Source organism: Schistocerca americana, chromosome 2 (genome assembly GCF_021461395.2).
Source record: "Schistocerca americana isolate TAMUIC-IGC-003095 chromosome 2, iqSchAmer2.1, whole genome shotgun sequence".
Lineage (NCBI taxonomy): Eukaryota > Metazoa > Arthropoda > Insecta > Orthoptera > Acrididae > Schistocerca > Schistocerca americana.
In genome coordinates, this window is record NC_060120.1 from 751,646,096 (window position 1) to 751,661,788 (window position 15,693).

General features: G+C 39.8%; 1 protein-coding gene and 1 pseudogene across 1 annotated transcript in view; both read left to right on the top strand.

Moving 5' to 3' along the window:
- The first annotated feature begins 1,217 nt into the window (after positions 1-1,217).
- On the top strand, positions 1,218-1,335 carry LOC124597626 (annotated as a pseudogene).
- A 12,655-nt stretch (positions 1,336-13,990) lies between these two features.
- LOC124594400 (transmembrane protein 164) overlaps positions 13,991-15,693 on the top strand; it is a 167,349-nt gene continuing 165,646 nt past the window's right edge. Inside the window, exon 1 of the mRNA XM_047132769.1 lies at positions 13,991-14,158. Coding sequence (XP_046988725.1) covers positions 13,991-14,158 — 168 coding nt within the window. The remainder of the gene's footprint in view (positions 14,159-15,693) is intronic.

Genomic DNA, 15,693 nt, shown 5'->3' on the forward strand with positions numbered 1-15,693 from the left:
TAAAGTTCCTTAATCGGAGGTCACCAATTATGTAGGCAACTTGCCTACAACAAATAATTGCATAGCCGTCCGGTGTAATGTGTTAACGAAAAAATATTTATTCGCATAAACTCACAATGAGAAGAAACTAAAAAAACAACATAGAAGTAACAAAAACTAGGAGACTCTATAGTCTTACGGCAAAGATAAAAAAACAACACATGACCAGAAAATAACTCTCACACACTTTTCATATCACTTTGCACCAGACATGAAAAATATCACTGCCACACATTATTATGTGGTGGCGCGCACAAGGGACAGATTGTTTATTCTTTGATTATATATAATAGTTCTGTTGTTATTGATCTAATGCTAAAATGAGCTTTTCATTGCAATAAAAAAATAAAATATTATAGCCTAACTACTTCATGAGTCTTTCTGAAGATTGTAATAAGTAGTACGTGGCTAAAATGTGATCAATTACAATGTATTTTCTTGGTGCTTCAAAGACTGAGAAACAGAATAGAAGCACTGGTCAAGCAACTAGCCTTTTAGTTTCACTTTAAATTTAGGTAAATTTTGTGCCTCTTTCGGAAAGAATGGCATGTGGTTATATAGCCCAATGCCAGTATGATACACTCCTCCCAACAAGTTTTTGTGCTTACTGAATTGACATGCAGGTAGTGCTTCTGTCTAGTATCATGAGAGTGCAAATCACAATTACACTTGAAGATATTTCCTTCTTTTAATATTCTTAGTTTCATGAAGATTAGTACTTCATAGATGTATAAACAGGATGGGGCAGTATACTTAGACTCTTAAATATTGGTGTACATGGGTCTCTGTATTTAGCACGTGTTGTTATTCTAACAATCTTTCTTTGTAGCCTAAATGTTTTTCTGCTAGATATGGAGTTCCCCCAAAAGATAATTCCATACATCAGTAGTGAATGGAAACTGCCATGGTACATTGTGATGACTGATGCACGACTTGTATTTTGTGAGAGGATTCTTAGAGCACAAGAAAGTGGATTTAACATTTTGTTAACATTATTCATGTCTGCCTCCTATTTCTGGTTATCCTGGATATGCATACCTAAATATTTTATCACATTCACAGACGAGACAGTTTTTCCATCAATGCTGAAAATTGATGTTGCTGTGTGGAGTTTCTGTGAAGTGCGAAAATTGACTGACACAGTTTTTTCGGAATTCATTTTTACTTTATTTGTACTAGGTAACGGCCTTGCCACAGTGTATACACCAGTTCCCGTCAGATCACCGAAGTTAAGCGCTGTCGGGCGTGGCTGGCACTTGGATGGGTGACCATCTGGGCCGCCATGCGCTGTTGCGATTTTTTGGGGTGCACTCAGCCTTGTGATGCCAACAGAATAGCTACTTGACCGAATAGTAGCGGCTCCAATCAAAGAAAACCATCGTAACGACTGGGAGAGTGGTGTGCTGATCATACACCCCTCCTATCTGCATCCTCAGCTGAGGGGGGACTCGGCGGTCGGATGGTCCTGATGGGCCACTTGTGGCCTGACGACAGAGTGCTTTTATTTGTACTGAACCATTGTGTTAAATCTTGTATTTCATCTGCAGCTGTTAATTGTAGGCTTTCTTCATCACATGACTTAATTAGGATGTTTGTGTCATCTGCAAAAATTGCTATTGTCACTTTAGTTAATTTTTCTGATAGATCATTGATATAAGGAATGGGGCCAAGGACTGACCCTTGAGGGACTATGTATCATTTTTTTTTCATGTCTATAAAAATTAGAAATTTAATGCATTTTTACATCTTTGTATTTTATTTGACTGATCTGTTGACGATCATGCAGGTAAGAGTGGAGCCACCTCTTTGGTAGGCCTCATATTCCATAATTTCTTAGTTTCTGTAACAGTATGTCATGATCAGCTCATCAAAAGCTTTACTAAGGTCAAGGAATATGCCAGAGACATATGTCTTATTATGTACTGCATTTAAAATTTCATCTAGGAATGTAAAAATAGCTGACTGTGTTGATTTTCCATTTTTAAATCCATGTTATGTTATGTACATCCCCAACAACACTGATATAGGCATATAGTTTACAGCCTCATATTTGTCTCCTTTCTTGTACAGTGGTGTTACTTTTGTTGTTTTCAGATTTGTCAGGAATATACCACTCATGAATGATGAGTTGAAAATATCTATTAATGATTCTGTGATAAATACTGCACTTTCTGTCATGATAATATCTGGTATTTCATTAACACCTGCAGAATATCTATTGGGTAATCTTTTATAATCATAAATAACTCCTTAGGTGTTATAGGAGACAAAAACAGAGTAATTGAATAAATATTTCAAACTGTATGTAGTGCATTGCTGGCTGTCTGTGAGCTGTAATATTTAATACAGTGGTGTTATGATATATTTGAAAAGTAATTGTTAAATTTATTAGCCACTTCCATGGCTTCAGTTATTTTATTGTAATTTTCATGAAGTTCTATCTTGTTGTGGTCTAGTGATGTAGTACCTGTTACTTTTTTGATGACATTCCAGGTTGCTTTAGTCTTGTTGCTGTAATTTTCTATATGTTTGTCATTTTCCATCTTCTTTGCTTTCGATATAACTTTCTAAAAATTAGTTTTTATTGTTTAAAATAATTAAAAAACTGTATTTGTGGTTTGCCTTCAGTATTCATATAAGTTTCTTTCATTCTGGCATGATATTTTTGTTCCTGCTGTCATCCATTTATTTGGACCAAGCCTGGAATTTATTGTTGATGTCTGTTTAGGAACAGCTGCTTCAAATAAATCTTTGTACATGGCCATAAATTTATCAAACTTATCGTCTGTGTTGTGTGACCTATAAACATCATTCCAGTTTTCTCTTGTCAAGAAAGAGAAAAAGTAATCTACATTTCCATTCTTGAACTTCCTTATATCAGCTCTAGTTTTTTCTTTTTTTAGATTTTCTGTTACCTGGAATAGCTATTGCTAGTATCTGCGCATGGTGATCACTAAAACCAGTGTTTACAATTTGTGTGTTGCAGGTATTTTTATCTGTATTTACAAAAACCTGATCAGTGTTTGTTGCATAAGTACTAGTTAAACGAGTTAGGTTAGTTACAGTTGGTTTTAAGTTAAAGGACTTCAGCAGATCTTTAATATAATCTTTAAATTTATTGGGTTTGGAGAAATACACGTTGAAGTCTCCACATATGAGAGTATTTTTCTTGATGATGTTAAAATTCTCTAACAACTTTTCCACACTATTAAAAAAAACTTTTTTATCACTATCTGGTGACCTGTATACACAGTTGATAACTGTATTTTGATTTGGCAGTTCTATGTCTCTGTCTCTGCATCAGCTATCAAATTTGGTTATATTATTGAATTCTATATTTGCTCAGACATATGTGCAGCTGCCACCATACCTGAGTATTTTTCTACAAAATGCGTCTGCTGATTTGAAATGAGGTAGGCGTGTCAGTTCTAACATGTCTCTAATCAACCACTGCTTAGTGAAACATAAAACAGAATTATCATTCAAATCGTTTAGCAAGATTTCTATTTCATTAAGCTTGTTGGAAAAAGACTGACCAATCTAGTGGAACAATTTAAAGTTTGAACTAGGGATTTTAGTGAATCTTGCTTGACTACTTACATCTTTTTTCACCTAGCATTGTTAGCTGTAAAAAATCGTCCTTGTTTCGAGAGGTGGGTGATGTCTTCCTGCTAGATGGGTCTTGCCTTTCTTGAGCTTTGGTGCTTCTAATTACAATCCACTTGCCAAGGAGCATTTTTTCATTTTTGGCACTTGTGTCTCATTGGCTTTCATACTGTATTTATTTTGTTGAACCATTGATGTCTTCCGGCAGAATTGTTGCTTCAAAGAGGAATGTTCTTGTTTTACATAACTGCCAATTTTAATTAATGATGAAAGCCTATTGTGTACTTGCTTCTTCCTCTGTCTGTTTAAGTGAAAACCGTGATGTGTGAATTTATCATGTGACAGTCTTTCCATTTCAATGTTTATAGATAGTCCGCTTTTGTTGTACGATTTCGAACAGTTAACTTTTTGCAGGAAAATGATGATATGCCATGCTGATTGTCTTGTTTATATATTTTTTGTCAAATCTTTTGGGAACTGGGTGTGAATTAACGTTGGTCTTGGAGAACACTTGGGAAGACGTTGTTAATGCTTTCAAGAATGTTGTTTTATGAGTCTTCGGTGTCTTTTGACTCAGTCATTAATTAACAGCATCACTCTCAGTGAATCATTCTGCTAATTTATCAATTCCACTAAAAACTTTGTGGAGGGGAGCATTTGAATGTCATATTCTGAACCGAGGTTTTTTTCTTTCAAAATGCTTATAAAGTACCTCCTTTGACTGCCACTCACTATTAGAACTTCTGGCTTCTGTACTGCATTCTTCGACTCATAATTTTGTTTCGTATTTCTGTATGCTTTATCTTCCAAAACACTGTGTCATGAAACACAGTTTCGTTTTCGTTAGTTGTCACGTAAACACTGTCTTTAGTTACACTTACATGTTGCACTGCAATCTTGCTAGCTGTCTTCAGAACAGTAGCTTTATCTGGAAGTACATTTACTTGTTCTGATGTGTTTTTTCTCAATGGCATTAGTACTGTGCACGCATTTAACATAAATATGCCTGCACTTGTGATTTTAAAGTACTTGTATTTGACGCACTTCTCACTGGTTGGCACTTTTCACTGGTTGTATATTTGCTTAATTTTTGTTCTAAATTACTTATTTTCGCCAACATGGCATCTCTATGCTCTTGCAGTACTTTAATTATTTCGTCTTTCGATGCTGAGTCCGATATGAGTTTTTATCGCTTTGTGGCACCAGAACACAGTTCTTTGATTTCGATTGCGCAGTTACTTACTTTACCAGCACACGAGAAGCACAAATTGTCTATTTCGCCACCATTTTTAGACGCTTTGCACATAATAAACTGGAATTTATATCAATTTTCGTGAACTGCGAATTCGTTATGATTCTACTCTGTGCCACCTCGAATACGCAGAAACATAAAGAAATTAAAACATTAAGTCTACCAGGATTATACATAGGGTGAATATAAACTAGGTAAAACCCATCAGGATGTGGTTTCTGACTACAAAGAAGCAAAAAACGTTTATATTAACATATGCTTGGAAATGGATAGTGAGTCTATTTTAAAGCAATTAGTACTGGTACATTAAATGTTATTAATTTATTATTTATTACTTTATATTTATGAAAGTAGATAGTTCTGATGAACAATAATATTCTATAAATGTTAGCTTGTGTGACTGCAGCTAAACTGAAGCACAACGGTTAGTTTTTCATTCTCAGAGCAAACTGAGACAATTTTTGTCTATGATCAACCATGTGGAAACGGTCGAGAGGCCACAGTGATTTAATAAGTCACCATGACAGACAGCGCCACACATATCATGAAACACTTGCCTTAATTTTACTGTGTTTGATTAAACATGAGACCTTCCAAAGAAATGAACAACCAGCTCTGGAACAACAGATTCTACATGATATTAAATCAACTAACTTACTGTTCTTTTATCCATGCTGAGTCTTGTGAACTCGTCAACTGTTAATGAGTGTTGGTGAACAGCGCAACCAGTCACAAATGCTTTTATCTTTTGCATGTTATACATCTAAAACTGCATGTTGCCCTAACAGATAAAAACATTTTAAAAATATTTCTGGCTGTTTGCATTATTCACCAACGAGTACCTTGATTTTTTCTCGTGGAGGGGTGTCTGAAAGAGGATGTGAACTACTTTCTGATGTGAGAACCTTGAATAGCGCGATTATGTAGCCCCTGATGCTATTTGCATACAGCCTAGAACATTCGAAAGAGTGGGATATTCCATGATTCGATGAGGGGAATGCTTTTATTGCATCCCATGGCAACCGCTTTGAACATATATCGTAAGACAGAAAAAATTACTACTATTTAAAATGTAATGTAAAGCATTAGCACTAATTGCTTCATTGCAGGCTCACTGATCAGTTCTGGGCATATGTTGATATGAACTTTCCTCTCCCTTTCCCTGTCAGAAATACATCCTGAAGTCTGTCCCATTATTCGTGTGTTTGTGTGTGTGCACGTGCGCGCGCGCGTTCAAAATTATGAAACTAGAAGTAGGAATGATTTCATGGAGAGGTACATAGTAAGACTATCTATCAGAGAAGGATGCTATATAAGCCTAAAATATAGTCAGGTACTCGAAAAGCTGTTCAAGTGAGTTGGTGATGTAGTAATAATATGAAATTACATATGTGAAGAGGTGTGAGTGTGTGTGTGTGTGTGTGTGTGTGTGTGAGAGAGAGAGAGAGAGAGAGAGAGAGAGAGAGAGAGAGAGAGAGACAGAGAGAGAGAAAGAGAGACTCTATAAGCCATTAAATTTAATTAAGAACACCAGATTTTGTAAGTAATTTTACATAATTAAGACAGAACTTTGTTTCCAGGTTTTGCCTCTATTCTGTATAAATCTTTCTAAATGATTGATCCACACCACTGTACAAAATGATCAGTTGATGAATAAATATTGTACTATTACTACTAATAAAACTTATCAAGGTAAATCATTTGCCACACAAATAATTTTTTTCAAAGCAAATATAAACATTAAGCAAAATCCGTAAAACCATCAGAAAATATCTACACTCCTGGAAATGGAAAAAAGAACACATTGACACCGGTGTGTCAGACCCACCATACTTGCTCCGGACACTGCCTGTACAAGCAATGATCACACGCACGGCGCAGCGGACACACCAGGAACCGCGGTGTTGGCCGTCGAATGGCGCTAGCTGCGCAGCATTTGTACACTGCCGCCGTCAGTGTCAGCCAGTTTGCCGTGGCATACGGAGCTCCATCGCAGTCTTTAACACTGGTAGCATGCCGCGACAGCGTGGACGTGAACCGTATGTGCAGCTGACGGACTTTGAGCGAGGGCGTATAGTGGGCATGCGGGAGGCCGGGTGGACGTACCGCCGAATTGCTCAACACGTGGGGCGTGAGGTCTCCACAGTACATCGATGTTGTAGCCAGTGGTCGGCGGAAGGTGCACGTGCCCGTCGACCTGGGACCGGACCGCAGCGACGCACGGATGCACGCCAAGACCGTAGGATCCTACGCAGTGCCGTAGGGGACCGCACCGCCACTTCCCAGCAAATTAGGGACACTGTTGCTCCTGGAATATCGGCGAGGGCCATTCGCAACCGTCTCCATGAAGCTGGGCTACGGTCCCGCACACCGTTAGGCCGTCTTCCGCTCACGCCCCAACATCGTGCAGCCCGCCTCCAATGGTGTCGCGACAGGCGTGAATGGAGGGACGAATGGAGACGTGTCGTCTTCAGCGATGAGAGTCGCTTCTGCCTTGGTGCCAATGATGGTCGTATGCGTGTTTGGCGCCGTGCAGGTGAGCGCCACAATCAGGACTGCATACGACCGAGGCACACAGGGCCAACACCCGGCATCATGGTGTGGGGAGCGATCTCCTACACTGGCCGTACACCACTGGTGATCGTCGAGGGGACACTGAATAGTGCACGGTACATCCAAACCGTCATCGAACCCATCGTTCTACCATTCCTAGACCGGCAAGGGAACTTGCTGTTCCAACAGGACAATGCACTCCGCATGTATCCCGTGCCACCCAACGTGCTCTAGAAGGTGTAAGTCAACTACCCTGGCCAGCAAGATCTCCGGATCTGTCCCCCATTGAGCATGTTTGGGACTGGATGAAGCGTCGTCTCACGCGGTCTGCACGTCCAGCACGAACGCTGGTCCAACTGAGACGCCAGGTGGAAATGGCATGGCAAGCCGTTCCACAGGACTACATCCAGCATCTCTATGATCGTCTCCATGGGAGAATAGCAGCCTGCATTGCTGCGAAAGGTGGATATACACTGTACTAGTGCCGACATTGTGCATGCTCTGTTGCCTGTGTCTATGTGCCTGTGGTTCTGTCAGTGTGATCATGTGATGTATCTGACCCCAGGAATGTGTCAATGAAGTTTCCCCTTCCTGGGACAATGAATTCACGGTGTTCTTATTTCAATTTCCAGGAGTGTATATTCTGGAAGCAAGATATCTGTTAAACAAAGGGAAATGTGGATTAAGGCTAATTCACACTGGCTGTCATAACACTGTCACATAATGGAACTGACACATCAAGGTGTATTCACACTGTCTGTCATGGCATGGCATGTCATGTCAGTTCAAGTCATATGATGTCAACTTGTTTGGCTATCTTCAACAGTTTTCCTCGGGGGAACTGCGATTTTGCAAGATGATTTCCAATTACTTTTATGCAGGAAATGCACATAAAACATACTGTAGCTTATATATGTGTGTGCTGGAGTTCACAATTGTACAAAAATGACATTTATTGGACTCAAATGGTTTACAGCGTGCAGGGCTATTTTGTATAAATGAGAATGAAAACACAAGGGCAAAACGACGGAAAAAGAGGTGTGAATCCGAAAAATATCATTACATGGTACAGAAGGGGAATTTCACAACTATACAAGGAGTCAAGGAAGAGGAATCTGCATTTTGTAAGTATTTTAAAACGTTGGAGCACCAGGTTTTTCATTTGTAATGTCGAATTGCATCCAGAATTACTAAAAGAAACACCGTGTTATAAGCTGTCATCATGTTCCATGAAAAACTGGTTTGTTTAAGGTTAAGTTTAGTTGCCAGCCTAGTAAAAATTATTGTGCATTAGTCATATGTTGCTCAATAGCTTTCCCTTCACGGTTTATCAATTTTCGGTACATCTTGTATTTGGCTTTTAATAGTTTAAATGTCTTATATGTAGTGGGTTCAAAAAATGGCTCTGAGCACTATGGGACTTAACATCTATGGTCATCAGTCCCCTAGAACTTAGAACTACTTAAATCTAAATTACCTAAGGACATCACACAACACCCAGCCATCACGAGGCAGAGAAAATCCCTGACCCCGCCGGGAATCGAACCCGGGAACCCGGGCGTGGGAAGCGAGAACGCTACCGCACGACCACGAGCTGCGGGCTATATGTAGTGGGGTCAGCAAGTGAAACCACGTAAATATTGACTACTGACACTTGCAAAACTGTTTCACACACACTCCAGAGAGCTGCTTAACAATAAATAAGCCTGACACAAACACATACCCCAACAAACAACTCTAATACATTACTTGATGTATTTGCAACCAAAAAAAACAATGTTTTGCCACTATTGCAGTGTCTGAAGATTTCAGGTCACTTCTTTATGAAATATTACAAATGCCTGGCAACATACAAATAAATGCCACTTACCAATCAGTGTGATTCTACCCATACTATATGTTTCACTACAAACTGCAGTCTTATGAGTCCATTTCATTGTAAAATATTATAATGGTACTGGTATGTACAAAAATCCACTTTATAAATTTAGTAGAGGGCAAGTAATTTGAGTACACTCCTGTTGTACAGTTCAGATTGGTGCCTCATTACTACAATTAATCTTTCATAAGTTATTACATAATTATAAGTTTTAACAAAATAAATTAGAAAATGAAACAACTTATAACAAATAACAAAATAATGAATAAAAACAACTGATATAAACTATGAAAGACATGGCAAAACAAAATATTTTAATATTGACATATGCGCAACACTGTGTATCAGGAGGAAATGAGCTTGGGGGACATGTGATCAACAATGGATGGATGACATCAGCCATCAAAACTTTCTCCCCAAGAAACCTTGACAGTGCCGTGATGTGGCTTGACATGATGGGACGGCCAGTGTGGAAGATGCCATTTGAAATGAATTGCAGAATGTTTTGTGCCCTATTGGTGCCCTTCGCACTAGTCCTGTTGATAGTCTTTTCACAGAAGCTGGGGATTCCCCCTATACACATCTGACAGAACAAATTCCTTGTTTCTTACACAATTGTCATTTGGCAGTTCGTTGACAATCCTGTGCTCTTTGCCAATATGGGATGTCTCCCTCCTAAAATGCACTCACGGGTGGGATTGCGAGTTGGCATGCGTCTCACTTCCCTCTGTTGGGATCTCCATCTCCACACACTTTCCTCCCATACTCCCACCCCCCTCCGGATGGTGACTAGACCACAGATTAGGACTGATCTATTCCAGGGTCCTAAGGCCTCTGTCGCTCCTATGGTTTTACAGCACTTTGTCTGTGCCATCCTTGCAGACTTACAGGGTGCCACCATATTTTATACTGATGTTTCTAACACTATTGATAAGGTGGGATACACTTCTACGTTTCCTACTGGGTTCGAGCACCATTTATTGCCGGCATCACGTAGTGTGTTCACAGCAGAGGTTCTAGCCATTCGCAGGGCCCTCCTTTTTGTTTCTCAGGCCTCACCCCACAGTGTTTTAATTTGTTCACACTCCATGAGCAGTCTGCAGGCTATCGACCGATGCTGCTGACGTCACCCTTTGGTCTATGCTATCCATGACCATCTCTCTGCCCTTGAGCATGCCGCATGTTCATCATCTTTCTCTGGACACCAGGTGATGTGGGCATCCCACAGAATGAATTGTCTGACCATTTGGCTGGAGAAGCAGATACTTACCTCCCATTTCCTTTCATGATTCCAGCTGTGAATATGCAGATCTATGTCAAATGTCTCTTTGCCCAACAGTGAAATGCCAGCTGGAGCGCTACTGCTCATAGTAATAAACTCCGCACAATCAAGGAGTCAACTACAGTTTGGCGCTTTTATTTCCGCTCCTCTCGGAAGGAGTGCATTGTTTTATGCCGTTTACACATTGGTCATACCCGGTTCCTATGTAATGACCCACCCGCACAATGTGGGTGTGTAACCAGATTGACAATATCTCACATATTGGTGGAATGTCCCCTTCTTTTGGCTCTTCATGTTAAGTATAGTCTTCCCAATTCCTTAAATTTAATATTAGCAGATGATGCCTGAATGGTTGAACTGGTCCTCAGTTTCCTCCATGAAAGTAGTTTTTATTTCATTTAGTCTTGGAGCAGGGGCAGGATGGTTGTGGTTGGGACTTCTTTTACAGTCTTCTCGGTCTGTGACCCTTTTCTCCAGTTTTTAGATTTGGTCTCACCTTTTATGCCTTTACTCTGTGTATTTAATGTTCGTTATTTTTTAATTTGACTCCCCTGACTTTATCGTCCACTTTTAGCAGACCCCTCTTTCTTCTGTAATTCACTTCGAAATCGCAGGACTGATGACCTCGCCATTTGATCCCATAACCCCCTCTCAATTAATCAATCAATTATACACTGTTGAGATGATAACTATGTGTCAGGTTTTGCAACACATCAAAACTGTCACAACAGAGAACTTCCTGGTTTGCAGCGATTCTTTGATGTGTTTAAAGTGAATGTAGCAGTTTTACCCCAGAAACTGACCACTAATATCCAAGACATATTACGTGCCACCTGGACATCAAACCACATATGCTTATCAAGAAATGAACTTGCTGACAAATTAGTTAAAGAAGTAACTCTTAGTACACTGAATGAATGAAGGAAGTTTTTCAATAAGAGAGGATTACCTATGCTGTTAAGTATACATACTGCTGTGTAAAATATTCTTGGAGTTGTTTACGTGTCACTTCTACGTGAAACCTTAGGCTTTTAATGATTACCAACATCCTCTTCCTTAGGAGCAACAGCATGTCATTGCTACTGCTGTGGTAGCCATAAGGCCCCAGTGGGTGAGCAAACAATTTGAATAACTTCATGTGTTTGTCATTTTTTGAGGACGTTTGCCACTATTTGTGGCATGTTTGCCAAATTATAGACTGTGTCTGACATGTTTGTCAAATATTGTCCTAGACATAACAGAGAAATTTCGATTGACAGCCGGTTTGACAAACAATTCTGAATTTTCATCCAATCTTCTGTCAAACAGTAGCCACCTGCATGCAAGAGTATCATCAAAGACTTTGAGATATCTAGCGAGTAAAACAGAATTTGAAAGGTTTAAACTTTTCACCCTGCACTACAAAGATGTAAAAATGCATTAAATTTCTAATTTTTATAGACATGAAAAAAAAAAATGATACATAGTCCCTCAAGGGTCAGTCCTTGGCCCCATTCCTTATATCAATGATCTATCAGAAAAATTAACTAAAGGGACAATAGCAATTTTTACAGATGACACAAACATCCTAATTAAGTCATATGGTGAAGAAAGCCTACAGTTAACAGCTGCAGATGTAATACAATATTTAGCACAATGGTTCAGTACAAATAAAAGCACTCTGTCGTCAGGCCACAAGTGGCCCATCAGTACCATCCGACCGCCGCGTCCCCCCTCAGCTGAGGATGCAGATAGGAGGGGTGTATGATCAGCACACCACTCTCCCAGTCGTTACGATGGTTTTCTTTGATTGGAGCCGCTACTATTCGGTCAAGTAGCTATTCTGTTGGCATCACAAGGCTGAGTGCACCCCAAAAAATCGCAACAGCGCATGGCGGCCCAGATGGTCACCTATCCAAGTGGCAGCCACGCCCGACAGCGCTTAACTTCGGTGATCTGACGGGAACTGGTGTATACACTGTGGCAAGGCCGTTACCTAGTACAAATAAAATAAAAATGAATTCCGAAAAATCTGTGTCAGTCAATTTTCGCACTTCACAGAAACTCCACACAGCAACATCAATTTTCAGCATTGATGGAAAAACTGTCTCGTCTGTGAATGTGATAAAATATTTAGGTATGCATATCCAGGATAACCAGAAATAGGAGGCAGACATGAATAATGTTAACAAAATGTTAAATCCACTTTCTTGTGCTCTAAGAATCCTCTCACAAAATACAAGTCGTGCATCAGTCATCACAATGTACCATGGCAGTTTCCATTCACTACTGATGTATGGAATTATCTTTTGGGGGAACTCCATATCTAGCAGAAAAACATTTAGGCTACAAAGAAAGATTGTTAGAATAACAACACGTGCTAAATACAGAGACCCATGTACACCAATATTTAAGAGTCTAAGTATACTGCCCCATCCTGTTTATACATCTATGAAGTACTAATCTTCATGAAACTAAGAATATTAAAAGAAGGAAATATCTTCAAGTGTAATTGTGATTTGCACTCTCATGATACTAGACAGAAGCACTACCTGCATGTCAATTCAGTAAGCACAAAAACTTGTTGGGAGGAGTGTATCATACTGGCATTGGGCTATATAACCACATGCCATTCTTTCCGAAAGAGGCACAAAATTTACCTAAATTTAAAGTGAAACTAAAAGGCTAGTTGCTTGACCAGTGCTTCTATTCTGTTTCTCAGTCTTTGAAGCACCAAGAAAATACATTGTAATTGATCACATTTTAGCCACGTACTACTTATTACAATCTTCAGAAAGACTCATGAAGTAGTTAGGCTATAATATTTTATTTTTTTATTGCAATGAAAAGCTCATATTAGCATTGGATCAATAACAACAGAACTATTATATATAATCAAAGAATAAACAATCTGTCCCTTGTGCGCGCCACCACATAATAATGTGTGGCAGTGATATTTTTCATGTCTGGTGCAAAGTGATATGAAAAGTGTGTGAGAGTTATTTTCTGGTCATGTGTTGTTTTTTTATCTTTGCCGTAAGACTATAGAGTCTCCTAGTTTTTGTTACTTCTATGTTGTTTTTTTAGTTTCTTCTCATTGTGAGTTTTTGCGAATAAATATTTTTTCGTTAACACATTACACCGGACGGCTATGCAATTATTTGTTGTAGGCAAGTCACCTACATAATTGGTGACCTCCGATTAAGGAACTTTAAACCTTTCGTTAGCTACGTCGAACATTAACTGCAAAAGCAATGAACGACGACGGCAAACGATACAGTTCGATAACGGATAAAATCATAGGCTTCAGAATGAGATAGAAACTTTACAGTTGCATGTTTCGAAAGATATGAACTTCCAGCATATACCGGACCAAAGGAATGACGTTGGTTCAACAACAATGGCACACACCAGCAAGGCAACATCATCAGAAACTGGGACTACTGCAGCACAACCACAGCAAGTAACAGCAATGGAACTACCCGCTGGTTTCAATGCTTCACCAACTCAAAGGTTGCAACTACGAGCGCCCCCATTTATGCCTTTTCAGCCACACTCATGGTTCGCGGTAATGGAAAATATATTTCTACAACAAAGAATAGTCAGTGATCACAAGAAGTTCACCTTGGTGATAATTAATTTGGACCATCAGACCTTGACTTTGATATCTGACATTATAGTGAACCGGCCTACAGAAGGAGCATACTGTATTCTGAAAGAAGAATTAATTTCTCGGTGTGTGAAGCCAGTCGACATCAGAGTCAAACAAGTATTGTACCAAGAGAAACGGGGAGATAGGTCCCTGTCAGATTACTGGCGTCATTTACGCAGCCTGGTAGATAGTTCGACAGTCTCTGATAGACTGTTACGCCACGTATGGCAACAACAGCTACCAACGCAAGTAAGAACTACACTAGCTATATACGACGAAAGATCAGTTGACAAACTGCTGCTCGCTGCAGACAGAATCTACGAGACTCACGAGCCTACTGCAACAGTCGCAACGACGTCGACAGGTGCCACGTACGATAACTACCATTACCAGCAAGACCAAACTGACGATATAACAGTAGACTGTGCCGCGGTCGCAACGCGACAAACAACAAAAAGTTCAAACGAAATTAGAGATTTAAAAACTGCAATAGAGGATTTGCAAACGCAGCTACGCATGTTACAGTGACCACAAGTTATCTTTAAGCGCAAGAGAGACCGGGCTGGGCGTGAAACACGAAGTCAACAAGAGGACGAGTGTAAGGTGCGTTGGTACCATAAACGTTTTAGGAGAGATGCTACAAGGTGTACATCACCGTGTGCCTATTCAGACAACCAAGGTATGTACAGAAACAGTGCAGTGTTTTCATGTCAGCGACAGCGATCGTCAATACATATGTCTCCTGCTTCGAAAAGATTGTATGTATCAGACGTACTTACAGGTACAAGGTTTTTGGTGGATACCAGGTCAGACATTAGTTCGCTTCCTGTCAGCCATGAACCACACAACGAAAAAGACATACAGCCACGTTTGAAGGCAGTGAATAACTCGGTGATTGACACGTACGGATGTAAAGTGTGCAAGATTGATGTGGGTTTTTCCAAACAGTTTACCTGGTCTTTTGTAATAGCTGGTATATCAGAACCCATTTTGGGCACTGATTTTCTGGCACATTTCGAGTTCGCGGTCGACTTACAAGGAAAACGTTTGTTAAATCTGACAGACAACAGTGCAGTATCAAGCACTAAAGGGCATACAACTTGTGAGAAGCTACAGGCGATTGGCAACTCTGTAGCCGAAGAGCTACATGACTAAGAGAAGAATCGGAGATGTTCTGACAGACAGTCAAAAGAAGTTAAACATAGTACGGTTCACTATATTCGTACCACGTCAGGACAACCAGTTTCACGACTAGCACCTAGAATCGTACCAGAGAGATTGACAGAAACAAAGGCGATATTCGAGGATATGTTACAGTCGGGAATAATTCGCCGGTCAGACAGTCCGTGGTCTTCACTCTTCATCCCTACACTTAGTACGTAAAAAAGATGGGTCATGGAGACCATGTGGGGATTACCGAGCATTAAACTCAAGAACCATTCCAGATAGAT